General features: G+C 36.6%; 1 protein-coding gene across 8 annotated transcripts in view; it reads left to right on the top strand.

Moving 5' to 3' along the window:
* Positions 1-11,327, top strand: part of LOC110455279 (rootletin-like) — a 128,856-nt gene extending 117,529 nt beyond the window's left edge. For all 8 annotated transcript variants that reach the window (XM_021505305.1, XM_021505304.1, XM_021505303.1 and 5 more), the window contains 8 exons: positions 1,435-1,598; positions 3,014-3,193; positions 5,121-5,261; positions 5,519-5,788; positions 5,941-6,141; positions 6,682-6,851; positions 9,305-9,446; positions 10,128-11,327. In XM_021505305.1, coding sequence (XP_021360980.1) covers positions 1,435-1,598; positions 3,014-3,193; positions 5,121-5,261; positions 5,519-5,788; positions 5,941-6,141; positions 6,682-6,851; positions 9,305-9,446; positions 10,128-10,472 — 1,613 coding nt within the window. In that variant the 3' untranslated portion in view covers positions 10,473-11,327. The remainder of the gene's footprint in view (positions 1-1,434; positions 1,599-3,013; positions 3,194-5,120; positions 5,262-5,518; positions 5,789-5,940; positions 6,142-6,681; positions 6,852-9,304; positions 9,447-10,127) is intronic.
* The last annotated feature ends 9,070 nt before the right edge of the window (positions 11,328-20,397 follow it).

Genomic DNA, 20,397 nt, shown 5'->3' with positions numbered 1-20,397 from the left:
ACAACAGTGACAATGGTTAGTTCTAGAGATTTGATATAGAAAGTGATTTAAATAAGCACTAATGGTATTATCACCTGTCAGTATAAATGTGTGGTCGTCAGTGTTTTGGACTGTGGAGTAGTGATCCTGTCAGTGAGAGCTACAATGGTATCTGGTAGAAGTTGTCCCCAGGTACAATGACCGGGCATATAAACGCTTGTAGAACGTCTCTCTCTCGTCAGAAAAGTGAATGCTCAAGGCATAATTCTTTTAAACTTTTCAACTTCAAAGAGTGCATTGTGTATTCAAACAGTGGATTTACTGTAATAGGCTTAATTAACATGACCACTTCAGCAGTGTTAGCTTATAATTGATCGCTTCACAATGGAAGTTTGCAGCTGTATTGTAAGGTTTCTTTGAATTGGTAGCAAATAATGTAATATTCGTTATTACATATGTCAGCAGAATCTTTTGTACATATATCTACTTATTCACAGGTGACAAAAAATATTACTTTAAATCTTGTTCATTTAAACAGAGATAAGTGCCAGAAATGTATAATGAAGAATAATTAAAACTTAGGGTTTCATCCTATATTTTTGTTTTTAGATTATTACATATTTTCAGTCTTAACAATTGTTTTTATTTAAATGGAGTTATTGCCCCTTGAGTAATTCTGATTGGCATCTGTTTTACAAGAATTATATATTCTATATATTTGTATTTGAAGTTTTACAATAGCCGTAGAAGTTTGTGAGACCTAAAGAGGAGATTTTATTTCAATGTTCTACTGATATTTCACTTGAATGTTGACATCAATCAAAGACTTTGTGAAAATACACATACCAAGCCTCCAGTCAGTTGTCAAAGGTGTATCTTATTCCCCAATGGTATTGTGTAAACTCTACAGTGTGTTTGGTCAGTTTGAGAAACCCGAGTTCCCGTTGTTACTTACTATAAAACTGTAGGTATGCTCTTTGTTTGTCGTTAGATTAAATACAAATACGTTTTAAAATCATTTGGTCTTAATGACATAACAGACATTCATTGTACTGGTATTCATGTCCGGTTCAAGTTAAATGGCAAACCTCTTTCGTGACATTTAAACCTTGATATCTTACTATAGGTAATGTGTTTAGTGGGGACTGGTATCTTACAAGGTTTTACATGCTTGTAGACCTAAAACCTGATGGAATGTGACATGATTTGTCGGTCACGTTTTTATGGTGACAATTCATTTCCTTTCTTATGTGAGAATTGTTTATCTTACAGAACCCATTAAACAGATTCCCCGGGATTTTTGCATCTCCATCCATTACTTTGATAATCAGTTTAATATGAAAATAAAAACCATACAATATTGTTGTTAGAATGTCCTTATTAGTTCTGTATGATGATATTCTAATAAGATCGTTGGAATCCTTTTTTTTAAACACCGTTGTATTTTCTGTCCAGATAAACGTGGAATTGATGGACGTCTTGCCAGCGCCCAGACAGCCCTTATGCTGCAGGAGGAGACGATCCGTCGTAATGAGCGCGACCGAAAGACAATGTCTGACAAGATCCTTGCCTTGGAGCGCACTGCGGCAGCTAGCGAGACCGAAAAGAGGCAGCAACAGGTAACGGAACCCTTAGGTTAAATTATACAATATTCAGGTGGATAAATAGTTCAGTCAAGCTGGTCCAAATTCGGAAGTGATCAGTTTCCAAGTATTGTTAACCGTTTCCAGTTACTTGAATAAAAGTCCTTTTAGCATTGATGAACTGGCAGGCAAACGATTTATAAAAGCATTGTTGATAAAGAAGGTATATAAGATTTGAGGATGTTCTTGAGTGAAGGTAAACAGTTCTGGTGAGTTAAATGTTTTCAATAATTAAATTTCAGTTAAAGAAAAACACTTTTCAAAAATCAAATAACGTGATAGAATTATGAAAAGATTTCATATTGTTGTTGATTGTTTAGTTTTATACATTGTTCCAACCATGAGGTTATGTAACTTCAATCGATCAATATGAATTTTCAAATATGGCACGGTATTTAGAATTTGTTAGCTAATAAATCTGTCCCTGAGATTTACCTGTGGATTATATGTGGCTACCTGTTACTGTGTCAAAACAGATGGTGATTCCATGCATTGTTTAGCACCTACCTCATCAATTATTGACAACTCGGCCAGGTTTACCTGTCAGCTGGCACTAATCAATAGAGGTCCCCCTATGTGTACAGTGAGCAGTAACTCTGAGCCTGTATAATACATGTTAGTAGAACTCATTATCAGACCTGTGTAACAGCCCCTTTTGATTGGTTGATGTATAGATGCTGTACCTTTCGATTGGTTGTTGAGTAGATGCTGTGCCTGTACACATGCACTTTTATTGATTTGTGTTTCCCGGCTATATATGGTGTATTAGAAGGCATATTATGAACAGGAGATTTGCAATTAAATATTTCTTTGAAGTCGAATAATCAGAAAATTTGCTGTGCAGATTTACAGTCACTTGGGATTGGCTATGTATTTATTTCTGTAATGACTTTATCTGCCAGTAATATGTATAGAGGAGAGGTCAACCATGTTGCAAATCAGTTCTAGTGGCTGACAAGACTAAAGTGAACGTACAGATGCTAAATTATAGATAAACGTCTTAAATTCATAAAAAGACTTCCCATTAAAAAGTAGTTTAAAAAGTAATTAATCATAGACTCAAAGTTATCATGTAAGCTTGTTGTTCACTTCTACCTTTTGGAATACTAATGCATAAAACAAGATCCTGCTTAAAAAATCTTTTGAACTTGATCACTTTCATTTAGTATTTGTCCAGAGGAGATCAACCAATTTGAATTTACTGTACAATCTGCTATTTTCTACTCAGTTCATTTTCACAATTACTTAATTTTCCATCATTTCATATCTAAACAACTGATAATGCCCTATGAGCTTGACCTTTTTTCAAGAAGATTATACGCTCTAAGTATAGTTCACATTGATTTTTAGATTGTTCGTGAGTTTGAAATGACCTTTGAACTTAATTGCAGGAGAAGGTCGCCAAGATGAAGCAGACAGAGGGCAAGCTTGAGGATGACAAGAAGGGACTGAGGATGGCCCTGGATGAGGCAGAGAACAGGTGCACCAAGCTTGAACTGTCTCGTCGCTCACTCGAGGGTGAACTTCAGCGCTTCAAGCTCGTCATGAATGACAAGGAGACCGAAAACCAGGTAAGGAACCACACTTAAAGGGGGTTATCGACTCTCACACATCTATGACCGGGTATTAAACAACGTGTAGCCGAATCAAATTGTTTGGTTTGACTCGTCATTTTGTACATGTATAACAACTAAATGTACATATGCCTATAGCGTATCAGAATCAGGCTGATTTTTACATTTTTGTGTACATATGCTTCACTGGTCATTTGTCTGATGAAGATGACAGGATTCATAACATACTAATCATCAAAACGTCACACATAAACACTTACTGGTTGTGATACATAACCCTTTCTTCAATAACATTGGGTAAGGTTACAATTAATAGACATACATGTTTATCTACAGGGAAACAAAAAATAACCGAGTAAGGTGTATTATGCAGTCATACAATTACATTCGTTCATTCAATTTTCAAAATTGAAAAGAACGGAAGAAAAAATATTCTTACACAACAGTTAATGAATCTCTGAGTATTTCTTCAATGCATTATTAGGTAGAAAGTTGTAAACAACAAAAAAAACACCAAAACAACTGGAGGAAATTGAAGCTAGTTCCTGCTACAAATACTATTCTCCCTGAAGGTACCTATGTTACCAAATGGACTGGTCTAGATATGAACAAAGACTGGTCCAATTCAATATCATGAGGATGTAAGGTTGTTATAGATGTTTAACCTTCAAATTTGCTGTTAATAGTACTATAAAATACACTGTAATCCCCTAGGGGAGACAACTACAGGTAACCTTAATCATGCAAGTGATGAATAAATAATGAAATTGGAGTTTGGTGTTAGTGTCGGAGTCACATCAAGGTATTGATGAGGGCTTGGCCATATGTTTCACATGTGTTCAAGACAGAAAGATTGCTTCTTTGTGGAGATAGGTAGCAGTTGATTGAAATGTTCTGGGACTTGACGCGGGGCTTTCTCTTGGAAAATTGAGGATTGTGGTCATACAGTGTTTCAGGGTTAAAGAAGATTCGTCTTATCTGTGTATTGTGAAAGTTAGTTGGATGCCTTATCAAGTCAGTGGAAACATATAAAAAATTGAGATTTTATTTCTTTCTGAAAAGAAAAAAATGAACAAAATGCGACAAGAATGTCAGAGTGTTGACAATCAGTCTGTCGTGTCACAGAAATCAGACAAAAACTCTGTGAATGGGACAAATCATCATAACAAGGGATCAGTCTCGCTACATGTGGAGGATGATGTAAATGGTGAAAAATGTAATTTAGAAAACACAGGCGGTAGCGGGAATGGGTCATCTTCTGTATTGTCTAGAAAGTCATTGTCATCGTCTGTATCGTCTAGAAAGTCATCGTCGTCATCCTACATTGACATGTACAAGACACACATGGAAAGTCAAAGCAGAACGGAAGAACCACACGCTGTAGAAAAGGCACAAATAGACTCAAATATAAAGGAGAAACAACAAGAAGATATAGAAAAGGAGTCAAATGTTACAGGAAACAAATCTGAGAAAAAACAGAAAGTGAAACAGCCCATGTTGGACATCATGTTTAAACATTTAGGAAAGGATAAGTTTCAGATGGTTTTAGTTGACAGTGGTGACAAATCGTTTTCAGAAAGCAAAGTTGTAAAGGTGAGGAAAGTATTTATCAAATGTCGTATTTATTACCAGAAACAGTGGTGCAGTAGTCAGTATGCCGCTGCATCACAATGAAGGGGGTGTAAGCTTTTCTGTATGCGTGTCTGTTCACTAAACAGTCAACAAACTTTAGACGTGGATACAGCTTGAGGAGTAATGTATCAATCAAGTTGTGTTCTTCATATTCACTCCTGATGTTTCATAATGGACTATTCCAACCTTTGAATTGGAAGAGTTCAAATGTGTCTTAAGGGGTGAATGAATTAAGCTGGTCCTTTTGTTAAGGTGACCATACTAAGGGTTACACGGTTGTGTGTTTATATAGGTTCTCCAGGACCGTGTGGATTGCCTGGTGAAACAGGTGCAGGAACTTGACTCCAAGGCGCAGTCCCTACAGCTGACCATTGACCGCCTCAGTCTGGCCCTCGCCAAGGTGGAGGAGGAGGAGTGCTCTCAGAAGGACAAAGTGAGTGATCTCCCCTGATTTTATATGTTGTACAGTTATCATATATGTTAAATGCTCGTCCCATGACAAAAGTTTCACATATTTGTACCATATACACGGGAAAATAATTTGTCTCTATATACTTTGTGTTTGTGGTTCAGGGGCATTTTGATGTTCTTTTTATTATAGATCACACCCCGGATATATTCAAAGCTACATTGATGTTTATTCTATAGCTTCGAACATTTGATATAAGATACCAATATTTCTTTCTCCAGGTTCAGGCCTTGAACATGACTCTGTCAGACACCAACGCGACCATCAGCGAGCTCCAGGAGCGTATCTCTCAGCTGCAGCGTGCATTGACCAGCAGTGAGCATGATCGTCGTGTCCTCCAGGAGAGACTAGACACAACCAGGTCAGGGTTGAACGAGGCCAAGAAACAGAACCACAGCCTTATGGAACGCTGCCAGGGCATGCAGAATGACATCTCTGACACAGAGGTCAGAAGGTCAGAGGTTGAAGGTCAACTCAGGCAGTCACATACTGTAAGTATGAAAGGCAGAGATATGATTTATTTATAAGTAATTATGTATCACCTGAGAATTTCACACCTTTTGTTCATCTTTAAAAACATGGGTTATAGCTATTCTTTGTGTGAATAAGCACTCATTGTGTGTGTTTCCGTTATCCCTTGTAGATGCTTGTTCAGAGACAAGAGTCTGAGCAGGAACTCAACCAGACCATACAGAAGATCCAGCTCGAGAAACAGAGTCTACACGAACGGGTTCAGGGGTTGTCTCGACAAATTGCTGCCATGGAAAATGAAAAGCACAACATTGAAAGATCCCAGATTAGACTGGAAAAGGACAAGTCAGCCCTGAGAAAAACACTGGACAAGGTAGGTCAAGGTCATAGAGATCAGGTGATAGTTCTCATAGGTTATTGCTTCAGGTATTTTACTGGGGGGTTTTCCCCCCGAAGTCTGAAGTTACTTTATATTGATCGAAGACATATACTTAAGGAAACTGTAATAATAGTGACTGTTACAAGTGAATGATTTACAAACTTTTAATATAAACAAAATGTAGAATGAACTGTTTATATTTGACACTAAATGTGGTATTTTATACTCATTTTTCATAATTAAGGCAATAAAAAAAAAAGATTTACATGCCATACATATATTTCATGGCTTTGCCGTATTTCTTTTTGAAGAAATACCAGAAAGCAATGCTTTTATTTCCTCAAACTCTTTAAACAATGTTATTTACTAACAGGAGATGGCATTAAATGTGAGTATAGACATAGCCAGGACATTACTGATATTTAGACATAGGCTCCACACATCACTAGCTTGGCAGTATATGGCTAAAATAACAGGACTCAACACTGTGTTTTTAAGTATGCCATGCCTGACTGATTTCTGTGTTGTTGCCAGGTCGAGCGTGAAAAGCTGAGGTCTGATGAGATCGCCAGTAAGACTGTCTTGGAACGGTCTACTCTTGACCGCACACTGGAAAAGCTGGATGAGGATAACATTGACATGCAGAAGCAGTGTCAGCAACTCCAAGCTCAGCTGGCAGAATCTGAACAACAGCATGCCCAGAGGTAAGGGGCGCAACTCTTTGAAGGGGAGACCACTCCCACAAGTACTCTTACATCATTTAGAATGGACTTCACGATGTGACACATGAAAAGATTTCAGAAATGATTGTTGAAAGGTTTAGAGATTTCAGAAATAATTCTTAAAAGGTTTTAAGATCTTTGAAATAATTATTGAAAGGTTTAGAGATTTCAGAAATATTTGTTGAAAGTAAAGAGATTACAAAATTACTTGTTGATAAGAAATTTGATGAAAAATTGATTGTTTGTTACATTGTAATGTAAATACATTGTACATAATTATGTATGAACGAGAAAAAAACAAATAAGCTGGCTTATTCAGATATAGATTTAGTGTTCTTCTCTTGTATAAGATATTTTTGGGAAAAGTTTTTATTTGTATAATTAAATTATTTTGAAATATAAGTAAAAATGATATCAGCTTGATAATTTTTCTGTCTTCTTCTTAAATTTTCGGGACGAAGATGTAATGTGTTTAGGTTACAGTTGTGGATTTTTTTTGTTTTTGTTAGAGACAGTATTTTTATTTTCCTATTATGGTCTTGCACTGTTAGTGTGATTTTTGATTACGAGAATTGGGTTTATTCTGTGTGGTGAATGCCCCATTTTCCTTGTTTTACTAATCAGACTTAACGCTGTACACCAGTCACATATTCGAAGGTGTGTATATAAGGAGCTGTCACCCCTATTGTACACAATAAACCAGACCAGAACAGATGGTGGTCATTCTATTGTGAACATGGAGGGTGGTCAGGCTATAACCCTAATATTGTTCTCACCTACCTCAACCTTATCAAACGTTATTCATTTCTTGATATTTGTACAATTTATCTCAAATTTTGTAGGAAGAGTATTTTTAAAATTACTTTAATGGCATTTTAAGATAATAGTATTTGTTTTTCTGTTTGAGATTTGTAATTCGTTACTGCATAGTTCCCCATTTACAGTATTCATGTTTCGGTTCTAGCTTTACATCAACCTCCATGTCTTATAAGTATCGGTATGACAACCAAAAATGTCAAAGTTTTTGTATTTTTAGTTTGATTTATTTTTATAATTATGTTATATTTTACAAATCTCTACAATATTCCCTATAGGAATGCTTTAAAATAAGAAAATGAATATTGTTTGAAATCAACACTGATGTCTTACCTATATATATAAACTATTTATCAATTACTGAATCATTGTAACACCAGTGAGATATATTTACCTGTTTAATACCTGTCACTGTAAATGGCTAGCTTATATATCCTCCATCCATCCTGTATTACAAAATGTACTACATCTTATATAATATACCAGAGCTCAGGTGGTGGAACTTTCCTGTGTTGTTGTATTCATGCAATATATTCTTAATTTAAAGTAAATTCAAAAACTTATAATAATTTTGATTTTTTATATATAGAATATTTTCAACATGAATATGAAATATTTAAAGAAAACAGACAATTATAATCTTAGACAGAACTAGCATGATCTAATAATCTTTGTCAAAGCATGTAAAAGAAAACCATAGTCTCGCTGTACACACCCAGTTTATTTGCATATTCATGATACGCAAATTAGTAAATGAATTTTCCTAACATATGCATGTGTTTAAGATTAGTTTAGATATATGTATCAATATAATCGATCATTATAAAGAAATGATGTTTATTAATCTTAATACTAATTCATCTAAATACATATGATAATGTGAGAATAGTCATTTGGATTATTCATTTTTAAAAATAATTCAATCCTGATAGTTTGTCCATAATGCTTTAATGTTTACACTCCGAGATATCAAACCCTTAACAGCTACAATTGAAAGCTCATCAGTCTGATATAAGTAATTAATTTTGTCACACTTTATATTTGAAACTAATCATTTGTGCATAACTTATGATACTATTTTGCACACACTCATATAAGTCTATTTGTATATAAATATACCAGTATATCCTAAACAGCTCTCAGATAGTTGTATAACACAGTATTCACAGCTAAGATTTTTTTCTCTACATACAAACACTATACAAGGTGAGGGCTGCAGTATATGTATCTATTACCACATGCATGCTGTAAACCCTGACCATTGACTTCAGACTATTTTCATCTTTTTTGCTTTTGTTACAAAACTGTTATCCTTTTTTCTATGTGTTATGCTAGAAAACAGTGTCAAACCATGGGTAACTCTTCAATAGTATCTTTAAGAGTGTTGACAATTTCTATAGTAGTTCAGTAGACAGTGCCTATTTTAAGGGTGACTGTTTTTTGAGGATTTTATTTTTAACTGTTTTACTTAAATTTAAAACAAGGAGAACTCTAACTGTAAGGCCAGTTGTGTCTGTGTTTTCTACAATAACTGAGACAGCTATACTATGTACGTTAGGTTAATTAGGGCTAATTTGGTGTGATACTAATAGACTAACATTTGTTTGTCCACGCTTCAGACTGATCGACCTGACGACACGTCACCGTGCCGAGACAGAGATGGAGACAGAGAGACTGAGGTCCGCGCAGCAGCAGGCTGAGAGGATGCTGGAGGCCAGAGAGCGTGCCCACAGACAGAAAGTGAAGGGACTGGAGGAGACTGTAAGTTCACATGTCAAAATATCAGTCCAGGATAATAAAACAATCTACACTGATGTCCAAAATTTAATGTTACCTTATTGTACAACACCACATCAAACTGTGATAATGTATTCTTTGACGCACACTTGTGGTAATATATATATACATGTGAATTATTTAATAAAACTGAAGTTGGACTTGACTTCATGAGAAATATTTGTTTTTTGGGTAATTAAAATCTGGACTTAGTTTAAGACTGTTGAATTATTCCTGGGCAAGGTCAGTTTTTGATGAATGGTTGATTCTAAATGAGTGTTTACATATATAATGATAATAAAATGACGTCGAAAATTAGTAACTCATTTTGAAAAATAAAGAGAAATTTGTCTGATGAAGGTGACAAAGTATAATATCGTGCTACACATCGAAACGTCGCACATAAACACTACGCTGGGTGTGCTTCAATAATCCTTTCAACAATCCATATTTACCAACTTGAAGAAAATGTTTCGGAAAGAAAAAAGAAATATTCAGAGTAGTATTATTCATTTGTTTAGTCGTATCTTCTATAAAGGCAAATTTGCAGATAAATATATATTTAAGCTAGTTTTATTGCTAATTAATAGTCCCTGTGTTGTTAGGAACACGCTTTGCTATTTCCCGTAATTCTGATGCTGATTTTGATGCTGATTTTACTTACAGGTGTCTACCCTGAAGGACCAACTTTCCACCGAGATGCGTAAACGTCAGCAGTACATTTCGCGCAGCAGCCGTACTGGTGACGAAATCAGAGACATCAGAAACATCCTTGACGGCTCCCTGTCTGCCGTCACCCGTGACCCAGACCTTGACCCCCTGCTGTTGGAGACTGAGACTCGAAAGCTGGACGACTCCATGGACTTTCGATCTACGTCACCCTATCCCTCACGTCAGACTCCTCGTCGGCGTAGTCCAGGCCGCGTACGCTACGGCAATCAGACATCCACCCCCCTCAGACGGAGCCTCAGCCCTTCATCTCTCCGCAAAAAAATCCAGCAGAAACACTAATAACGCACACTACTGCCTTGGACAGCCTATAGACTATTGGTTGGTCATGTAGGAAGCGAGTAAAAGAGCTACTTTGGCGAGAACAGATGTTCATTATCACGAGGGAACTATGCAACATCATTTTTTTAAGAGAACAATCGGAGAAAAACTGTTTGGATTTCTTTTTGTGAGTTAGAGTAAAAGAAAAAATGTTGATTTGCATGGAAAATATTATTTATATTTCAAATCTCATTCCAATTGCTTCAGAACATTCCCATCTGTATTACCAGCATTAGATAAGTTATTTATAAATCGGTGTGTGACAGCTTACGGAGAATATGGCAATGGACAAGAACAACAGTTTTGTACTATCAAGTAACAGGTGATTTTACAGTTATATCGTATCATGTAGGTATTTAATTAGCTAGCTGTGAGAGGATACATGTATATGTTGTTATAGGTATATAGATATATTACATAATATTTATTTTATGAATAATTCACACTATTTTTATTATCATAAGTGTCCATTTTTAAATGGCAATGTGGCAATTTGTGTTGTTGTTGTTTTTTTTTTTGCGTGGGGTTACAAGGTTAGCATAGTGACCAAAGTTTTTCGGTAATTGACTGAATTATCTTTGTGTTTGCTGATGTACGAGCGGAAGAAATCAAACTATATTTACTAGACTAGTGTTTATAGTACTATATGTGTTTACCGTGAGGTATCAGTATTATTTATACCATTACTATGATTGGTGTGCTACCAACCTCACTGGGACCAAGTTCTTCAAGACCTTAATAGCTTAACGTTGTACGCAAAATGTTGATCTACGACATTGTCATATAGATTGAAATAAAAATTAAAAAAAGAAAAAGTATAGATTGAAATAAAAATTTAAAAAAGAAAAAGAAAAATAGAATTTCATCTATAAATTTTCAAAATAATGAAACCGGGAAACAAATGTAAATATTTAGACTTTTTTTTTTTTTTTTTTTTTATTTGCGTTAATGACACGTTAAGCTAGTAAGACTTTGATCAACTCGTCCGAGATAAATTACACTGCTGTGATATCTATACGAGTGTGGATGTTGTTGTTATTGTTGATAGGTACTTACACTTATTAATAGTGGGAATTTGTGAGGTCATTTGGATTATGTTTTTAATATTCTCTGCAGTAGAGCGGCCAGATTAGTTCTAATCACGTCGTTATGGTTTGGGTCCCCAGCTAAAAGTGTTTATAACCATTATGAAAACCAAGGAACATTGGCATTTATGATCTGATGTTACTTTTAACAAAGTATTTCATTGGTCAGCAACATAATGCTACTTGTGATGTTACGGCTCATTGGTCAATAATGTTATTGATTTTTTTTCCTTGTTGAACTTTAACCTGTTTGATGACTTTAGCCATATTTTATTTAGCATGCATAGATATATGCTTTACTTAACTAGATTTGTTACAAATCAACTTTAATTATAATTTTTTGTGATAATATATATGTACTGGCCCTTCCTCCTAGCTGTCGACATGTGAACTGACTCAAAGAACCAAATTACACGTCTAGTGTGAATGCATGGGGTGGAATTTTTTTCTGTGATATATTTTTTTTCTTGAAAATTCCACCCCCTATAGCCACAATGAGATGGCCACATGAATGAAATAGTCAGTCCATATTTGGCAGTGGGGGAGGAAGGGTGTGGCCCCCGGGCCGTTGTTAGTGTGTCAGAGTAGATGTATTTACACATGGGGAAGACGTTTATTATTATAAGCAGCTGTGATGAGTTACTCCCTCCACTCGGGATCTGTAGTTGATGGTCAAGTCAGTAGATATCAGCATCCGTCCAGACAACTTTTGTATCAGTTTTTTTTTATCACAAGCTTGTTTGTTTTGCCGTTTTGCTATAATAGTTATAATAATTTCTACATATTGGAGGAAATCCATATTTTTTTTCTTTCTAGAATTTTTATGTGGAGTTCCTCACTGATCACGCTGTGACCCACACTGTCTGTATTTTTCTCACAAACAAATGACATGAATAAAACGTGTGCATGCCATTGAATTGGATGTTTCTGACTTGTGTATTTGCGGTCACTGGAACTACATAACTACAGGCCAAAACAGAATGGAAGACAACATGAAAACACTGCACATCATCAACTGAACAGTTACATGTATAATTATATATATATAATGCTTTGTAGGTTTTCATATCTATCTTGAGAAGTGAATTTGCAATAATTATTACACTTTTTTTCACATCAGTAGATCCATTGAAAATAGATTAAACTTGGAATACTTCTTTTTGGGGTAAATATTGGTCTATAAGTTATAGGACTTTACACTAGCAAAAATGCTAAAATGTTCTGTTATTTCTTACTGCAGTTATCTCCCTTATTTTCATTTTTTTCTTTCTCATTTACTATCATTAGTAAATAACAAAGTATAAACTACTATTCATTAAAAGCGGTTTAGTTTTCTTAATTTGGATATAATTCGGGACAGAGGTTAATATCGTAGTGAGGGTTTAGAAAGTTAAGGTTTTATGTGGCAACAACTAAGGGACTTAACTCTATATGGATGTTGGTTGATGCTAATCTTCTTGGGTATTTCCCTACCTGCCAACTCAAATGAGTTAGGTTAGAGTATTAACCTAAGAAATGGGTCATTTTTAAAATGGCCAAGTTATATTTTGATGGAATTAATGGAGGGAGCATTTCAGAAAAAGAAGAAAAAATGTTAAGAAAAAATAATGAAGACTGGATGTAATGGTCTATTAAATATTTCTATTCCACTGTGTAAATGGAAAAGTTTATTGTCATTTAGAAATATACAAAGAATAACATTTCCATAGCATCTCCTCTCATTTTGGTATGCATGTTGTTGATGCTAATCTTCTTTGGTATTTCCCGACCTGTCAACTCAAAATGATATCGCTCCATACTGTGATCCCTAACTAACCAAATTAGAAATATGCCTGCAATGTTTGACCTTGGGAATCGGATGAGATAATGAAGAGAGCGGCCATGAAACCTCATGATCAGTCTCTATATCGAAATCAGTTCAATCTATGTTTCCTACAGTAACAGTAATATTTTACTGGTGTCTCTAGTGAGGATGTGTATTGCCAGAACTACAGGAGACAATTAAAGAATCATATACCATTACCACTAAACACACAGCCTATCAGCTATGGGATATACAAGATACTTATGAACCTACTTAAAGGATGTGACTGACTGATAACTAGTATACGCAAGAAGTCTGGGATTAACCATTTCACCCTTTGCAACATTAGTAGATCTAGACTCTCCCATGCATTGATCTGGATGAGTCCATTATGGTCTACAGTGGTGAAAGGGCTAACATGTGAAATCAAGAAAATGACATTCATACTGGTAATAATAGGAGTTGTCTCCCCTCCAATACACCATCTTTGAACACTTTCAAAATGTTACCAGCAAATTGCCAATGGTCCAAAACATTATGATCCTTCCCGTTCCGCCGCTGCCATGTTGCCATTAGCACAACATAATGAGAAACATTATCAACCATGCTGTCGTACATTTACGACAAACGTCTAATCTTATACCCCATTTTACAAGGCTCATCATGCCAATATGAGGTCTTACTTTATTGAAAAGTACACAGGATTTTGACGATGATATCTACCTCATCCAGTCTTAAGCCACAAGGTTGGTGACACATAAGGCAAAACTAACAAGTGGATCGAACACTTGATTAAATGAAGATATAAAATGATACTAGGTGTTAAAATGGAAGTAAAGAGGAACAATATGTAACCGTACTATGTGGAGTCCCAATGGATCACTGGTTTTCTTTTCTATTCTTGTATCAATAATTTCCCCTCAAGTCGATCTTGATCACATGACCCGAGGGTCATGGTAAAGGTGGATTTGAGGTGGTATATTTCTGTTCAATGATGTCCTGTTCTGTAATGTCAAATGTGGAGAAAAGGCAACAGGGTCAGATGGCATAAGAAATTTTATTCTAAACTAGAATTATGTCAGTGTGACATTACAGCCGCTCACCACCTTAAATTGAATTGCTTCAGTAACACATTGAGCATCAACATCTACTATAATACCTCAGATATGTGTTCTGTATTCTGCTAATTGAAAATCAGGTCATGTGATGATGTTGCCTTTGGGATTTTCAAAATCAATCGCCTCTTAAGGTGGCTCCGCTCCACACTTTCGAAATTAACCAGCAAAATTCGTTGAAACTTTCATATAATGGTTATGCAACTATGTAGAGTTGATTTTATGAAAATCTAAACATTCCGATAGTTTGAGGACTTTTTTGGAAAAAATACCAAAAAAAATGAATTTTTGTCAATTTTAATATTTTCCGGGTTTTTGGGTGTGTGGCATTGTTCGGAACAATAACAACAATAATAAAATGAAAAGAAGCATTTCTAATTAACCCTACAAATATTTTATTTATCGCAAAATATGTAACACATGTTACACAGTGTTTTTTACTGAATTTGTACGGATAAAAGTGATTATCTACAAGCTAAAAGCAAACAGGACACAAAGATCTCTACATATAGAATGGGAAATTGAACAAAATATACACAATGTCTTTATAATTAATGTATTTTACATTTTACAATCACTGATCCGGGTGAGAGTTATCTTCCTTGAAAAAAATCATTCCACAATCCGCTAACTCACGGTAGAATTATAATTACATGTCAGGTACATATATCGCATGGTATGCTGTTCTCACGTGCACTCACACATGCATTTCATAGGTATCTTGATATTTTACAAAACATTATTTTCACAGAGTAAGTAGACTACATTTGTAAACACGATTTAATCGACAGAGCGAAACTCTCTCAACAGCGAAAATCGTAACGACCTCGAGCTTATGAACTCGTGTAAACACGTGAGGTTGGTACGTCCGCATTCCATGTGTTTCCTATATGACCTTCGTGAGGTCGTCTGGTCTCATGTCACTGTCTTCCCGTGAGTCTGTTTACATGTATGTCTACGAATTGGAAAGCTTTATTCCTGAAGGACGTCTGATTATACATTTCCCGGTAAAATCTCGATATTGGGTGTTGACATATCATCAAGCACATGTACTATTGTTTACCAGGGGCCTGTTCGTTTATTCGGAACAACCGTTTGGCGGTTTATAAAATGTAACAATTTCGGGTATAAATCCTGGCGGACCTGCAAATGTGTAAGCAGGCCTTGCAAGGCTTTCTCAAGGCTCGCCTGAAAGCAGCATCAGATTACTAGGTCCGACCTTATTTAATAAACGAACAACAGTGGTCCGATTGGTTTGACCGCTTAAACGAAAACGGCCCAGGTGTTACTATAATTTGCACTACGATATTGAATGCCCGATACGCAATACCGACACGGTGTACATGCACATTTCGATCAAGATAATTGGGTCCGAGCTGTAATTTTTCCGTAAGTACATCACGAAAATGGACGCTGATGACGATGTGTGGAGCCACCTTAAATGATGTCTTAAAAATATTTCTCCCTCTCCTCTTTTTTCACCCTCTTTAAGTGTGATGCATTGTTGTAATTTTCATTAATTAGCATCCTCCAATAATGTGACATGAGCATTTACGTGCAGAATGCTATCCGAAAACCAACAATAAATTTTGTTTGTTTGTTTGATTTTGTTTAACGTCCTATTAACAGCTAAGGTCATTTAAGGACGGCCTCCCTTGTGTGCAAGATGCATGTGTGTGTATTATGGGAGGCTGCGATATGTTCGTATTTGTCTCCTTGTGATAGCGCGGAACTGATGCCGACTTTATAGTGCTACATCACTGAAACATACTGTCGAAGACACCCAGCAGGACGCCCCGCCCGATCACAATATACTGACAACGGGCGAACCAGTCGTCCCACTCCTAATTTGCTGAGCGGTAAGCAGGAGTAGAAACTACCATTTTTAAAGACTTTGGTATGTCTCGGGCAGGGGACAGAACCCAAAGCCTTCCTCACAGGGGCGAACGCTCAACAAATGGCAAAAAGTGAGGCATTGTCAGGAAATCATTAGGAAGAAGAAAGTTATTTAGAAAGAGAAGAGATAAGGTCCCAAATTTAGTCGCCTCTTACGATCATGCAATTTGGGGCAGCAGGTACAATTCTTACGCCCTATCTGCAGGGTCAAATGGATAATAAATAGGTGTATTTTGTGCTTGTGAAATGAAGGATAATTAACAGTAGTGGGAAAACATGCATGGAGAAAAAGAGACATTATACTCCTTCTATTTTTATTTATTTTTTATTCATATTAATAATAATTATTAATATATGTAGCGACTATATTTACCGTCATTGAATATACAAATCTTACAAATGTTCTTCGAATATATTTGAATTATATTTCTTAATGTGACTTTAACAACGTAAGAGTTATTTCCCTTACACCGAATTGGATACTATTTTGACACGTCGCCAACTCTTGTTAAACAGCAGCGGCTAATGTGTCATGTTCTTCAATTGTTACACTTTCATAAATAAATACACCAGAAATAGCATGCTGTGTTACAAAAATGTTTGATAAGCATACACAGTTCACATATCGTCTCGTCTCCGAGCCATTACCGTTATCAACCTAAGCACGATATGTCATATTACGTTCCAGTTTCAAACATCAAAATAGAGGTTATACTTCATCACTCATACGGCTTATACGTTTATATATTTACTTCTTCCTTCTACAGACAGTGTCAATGCTTGACAGTCTTCACATATGCTTTCTCGAATCATACGTGTTTCACACGCGTAACACTCCTCAGACCGCAATCCGAGTTGCTAAAACGCTCAAACCTAGTGCACTAATTTCACCACCATAACACTCGTAGAATGCACCGGAGATAAACATTTTGTTTTCAGCAATTATTTAAAGTAAGGATTATTATTTGGAGAGGAGTATCAGAAGACTATGTAACCACCAGGTGAGTTTCAGAGATTCTACTTTCTATTTACGATAACGAAACTATATAGCGGAAGCATGCAAGACTGAATTATGCGCACGCACCCCGAACGGAAGTGGGTCCGTCATTTCGTTCTCTGGACAGAATGAATAAGCCGCTCGGCTCTCGCCAAGAGCGGCTTAAAAATGCTGTCAATCATTATGTCATACTTGGGCACATATCTTTAATACTTGTCTCAGGTCAGGCATTTTTCCCACTTTGTGGAAAACAGCTCAAGTTTGTCCTATTCATAAAAAAAAGACAGCAAAAATGATGTTAAAAATTATCGGCCAATATCACTTCTTTCAAATATATCTAAATGTCTTGAAAAAATAGTATACAAACGTATTTATGAATTCTTTTTGGCAAATCACATTCTTATCAAAGAAAACTCTGGATTTAAAAGAAATGATTCTGCCATTAATCAGTTGTTAAAAATAATCCACAGCATTTATAAATGTATAGATAATGGTGAGGATGTTTGTACAGTATTTTTAAATGTCTCAAAAGCTTTTGACAAGGTGTGGCACGAAGGTCTGATATACTTTTTAAATGTGTTTTTTTCTATTGGTTTGGACATAAAGGTGAGACAATTGAGAGGTCTGCTCTGTCGGAAGCTTTGCGAAAAATAATTGTGGCCAATTTTGTACATGCATCCCCCTATTTTATAGCAAAAATATGACAAATATACATTTTTGTTTCAAATCAATTGTAGGTGGCGATGGTCGTCATCACATGCATTCCAGACCAACGTTAGACATGTCTTGACCTAATCAAATAGAGAAATATGTTTAAAGAACATTCAGAAATGATTTATAATTATTGAAATCCCAAAATAGCGCCCCGATTTTAATAATTTGTTCATATTTTCGTCTTTACTTCACTGGTAATCAAAAAGGGATGATGCTATCACATCATACAATATATCAATATGTTCCTCATTCATGTCAGGCACTCCACACCGATAATTAGGCTTCAGTTATAAATATGGAATGTGTTATGGCGATTTTGCTATCCCTACCCCCAATTTCAAAAATTGCGGTCGCTGCGTGATAACTCAGCATGATGTCATAATTTGTGGGGTTTGTTTAATCATTTGGATAAGGGCATTATAGTAATTACTTACATGAAGTAAATAGTTAATTTAGGGGCCATAAATTGTGCATGGCCATGGGAAATATACTGTGAATTCATTTATTTTCGTGGGCTCCAAATTTCGTGGATTGATTGAAATGGACAAGTTCGTGGGTACTTAAATTCGTGGATTTGCCAGTGCCTAACAATAACAACACTAATTAACCATATCTCGTTGGGACTTTTAATTCGTGGATAGTGCTATCCACAAAATCCACGAAAATTAGTACCCCACCAATAATAATGAATTCACAGTACGTAATAAAATAGTATTAAACTCAATTATTTGAAACAAAATGTTGTTTATTCATTCATTCAGTTTTATCGGAAATAACATTTCAAGTGATATTACATCTTTCTAAGGTATGCTAGACCTTTGTGACACCTACTAGCATCAATACGTATGTTGCCGCAACAACTACACTGTGCCTACATCAATACTTACACCATTTATATTACTCGTACAGCTCGTGATCACTACTGATTTCACAATAACGCAGTACGTCAAGAGATCAAACAAATCACTTCTGACTTGAAGAGTCTGGATGGTCTGAAACATGCTCAGGTGTACAGTTAGTCACTATCACTGCCTTCCACTGCCAGTTCAACCCTTGAACATTTGTTTGGGTCTCCAGCGCACAGGCATGCGATCACACACTTCACATTTGCTTTAGCACAGGAACATCCTCGTCCACACTTGCTCTTCTTGCAACGGCAATATTTGGCCCGTTTAAATTCAGTCGGCTTCGGCTGCTTCAACATCATGGTTGCCACTAACTTGTCATTGACCAGGTGTCTGCCAAAGTATGTTGCAACGGGGTAGATTGGCTCAGACAAGTGTGCTCGTTTGCACACAGCCACCTGATGAAGGGATCTGAGTAGGTGCAGCCGGAAGGCATCTTCAGTTGGTGGCAGAGATCGCATGTCACCCTTGATACTCGCGAAGAGATGAGCCCGCAGCGCATCAAGGGAGCCACCGAAGTCACTCCGGTCATAGAGTGCCATGATGTACCGCCTAGCTGCTGTGACAACTTCTTCCGTCACCTCTAGGCTTTCATCAGGGTCGCCATATCTGGCAAGTGGCAGCAGGTGTCCAATGTTGTCGATGGCCGCTTTGTAGGCTCGCTTCTTCCCTCTTCTGTAGAGATAGCTGACTGTGTCACACCCGGTCAGTATGTAGATGGTCAACAGGACTGATGTCAGTTGGGCAGCATCTACATCACTCTGCATGGCAAGAGATGTAGCAATGGCATGGGCAGGCAGATATATGTCCATCTTTTTCACCCATAACTCTTCCAGTTCAGCGAAACGCATACTATAGTAGATGCACAACATGATGACATCTGTGTCTGTTGCCATCACAACAACCCGCTTGTGATGAAGGAATTGTACACAGTATGTAATGTGAGCGAACATCCGTGTGTCCGCCTCCTCGTGCTTCACACAGGAAAGTTCAGGGAGCTCTATCTGGCAGTTCGTTGATAACATGACTGTTCGGCCAGGGTCACGGAAGACTCCTCCGAGAAGGAGTGTACATCCCGGAGGAAGTGACTTGTGCTGTGCAGTCCATGTCTCGCCCATGTAGTGCAGCAGGTTTGCTTTGTTATGGGGGTTTTGAACAAAGCCTTTCCACTCAGGAATTGCAAGGGCATCATGAGGCTTGTACTCTTTCATCTTGCTGGGATGTGTCTTCTCTCTCTTTTCGCGCTCCTCGCTTTTCAGGCTTTCCGCTGCAGTGACATCATACCGGTCCCCAACAAAGTTGATGCAGTCACAGCTGTCTGGTTTGGTGCTAAGAAGCTGCTTCAGGTAGTTCTCTTGCAATTCGTGGAA

This window comes from Mizuhopecten yessoensis, unplaced genomic scaffold, assembly GCF_002113885.1.
Source record: "Mizuhopecten yessoensis strain PY_sf001 unplaced genomic scaffold, ASM211388v2 scaffold8195, whole genome shotgun sequence".
Lineage (NCBI taxonomy): Eukaryota > Metazoa > Mollusca > Bivalvia > Pectinida > Pectinidae > Mizuhopecten > Mizuhopecten yessoensis.
The sequence above is the reverse complement of the archived record's forward strand: the minus strand, read 5'-3'. Positions and strand labels throughout refer to the sequence as shown.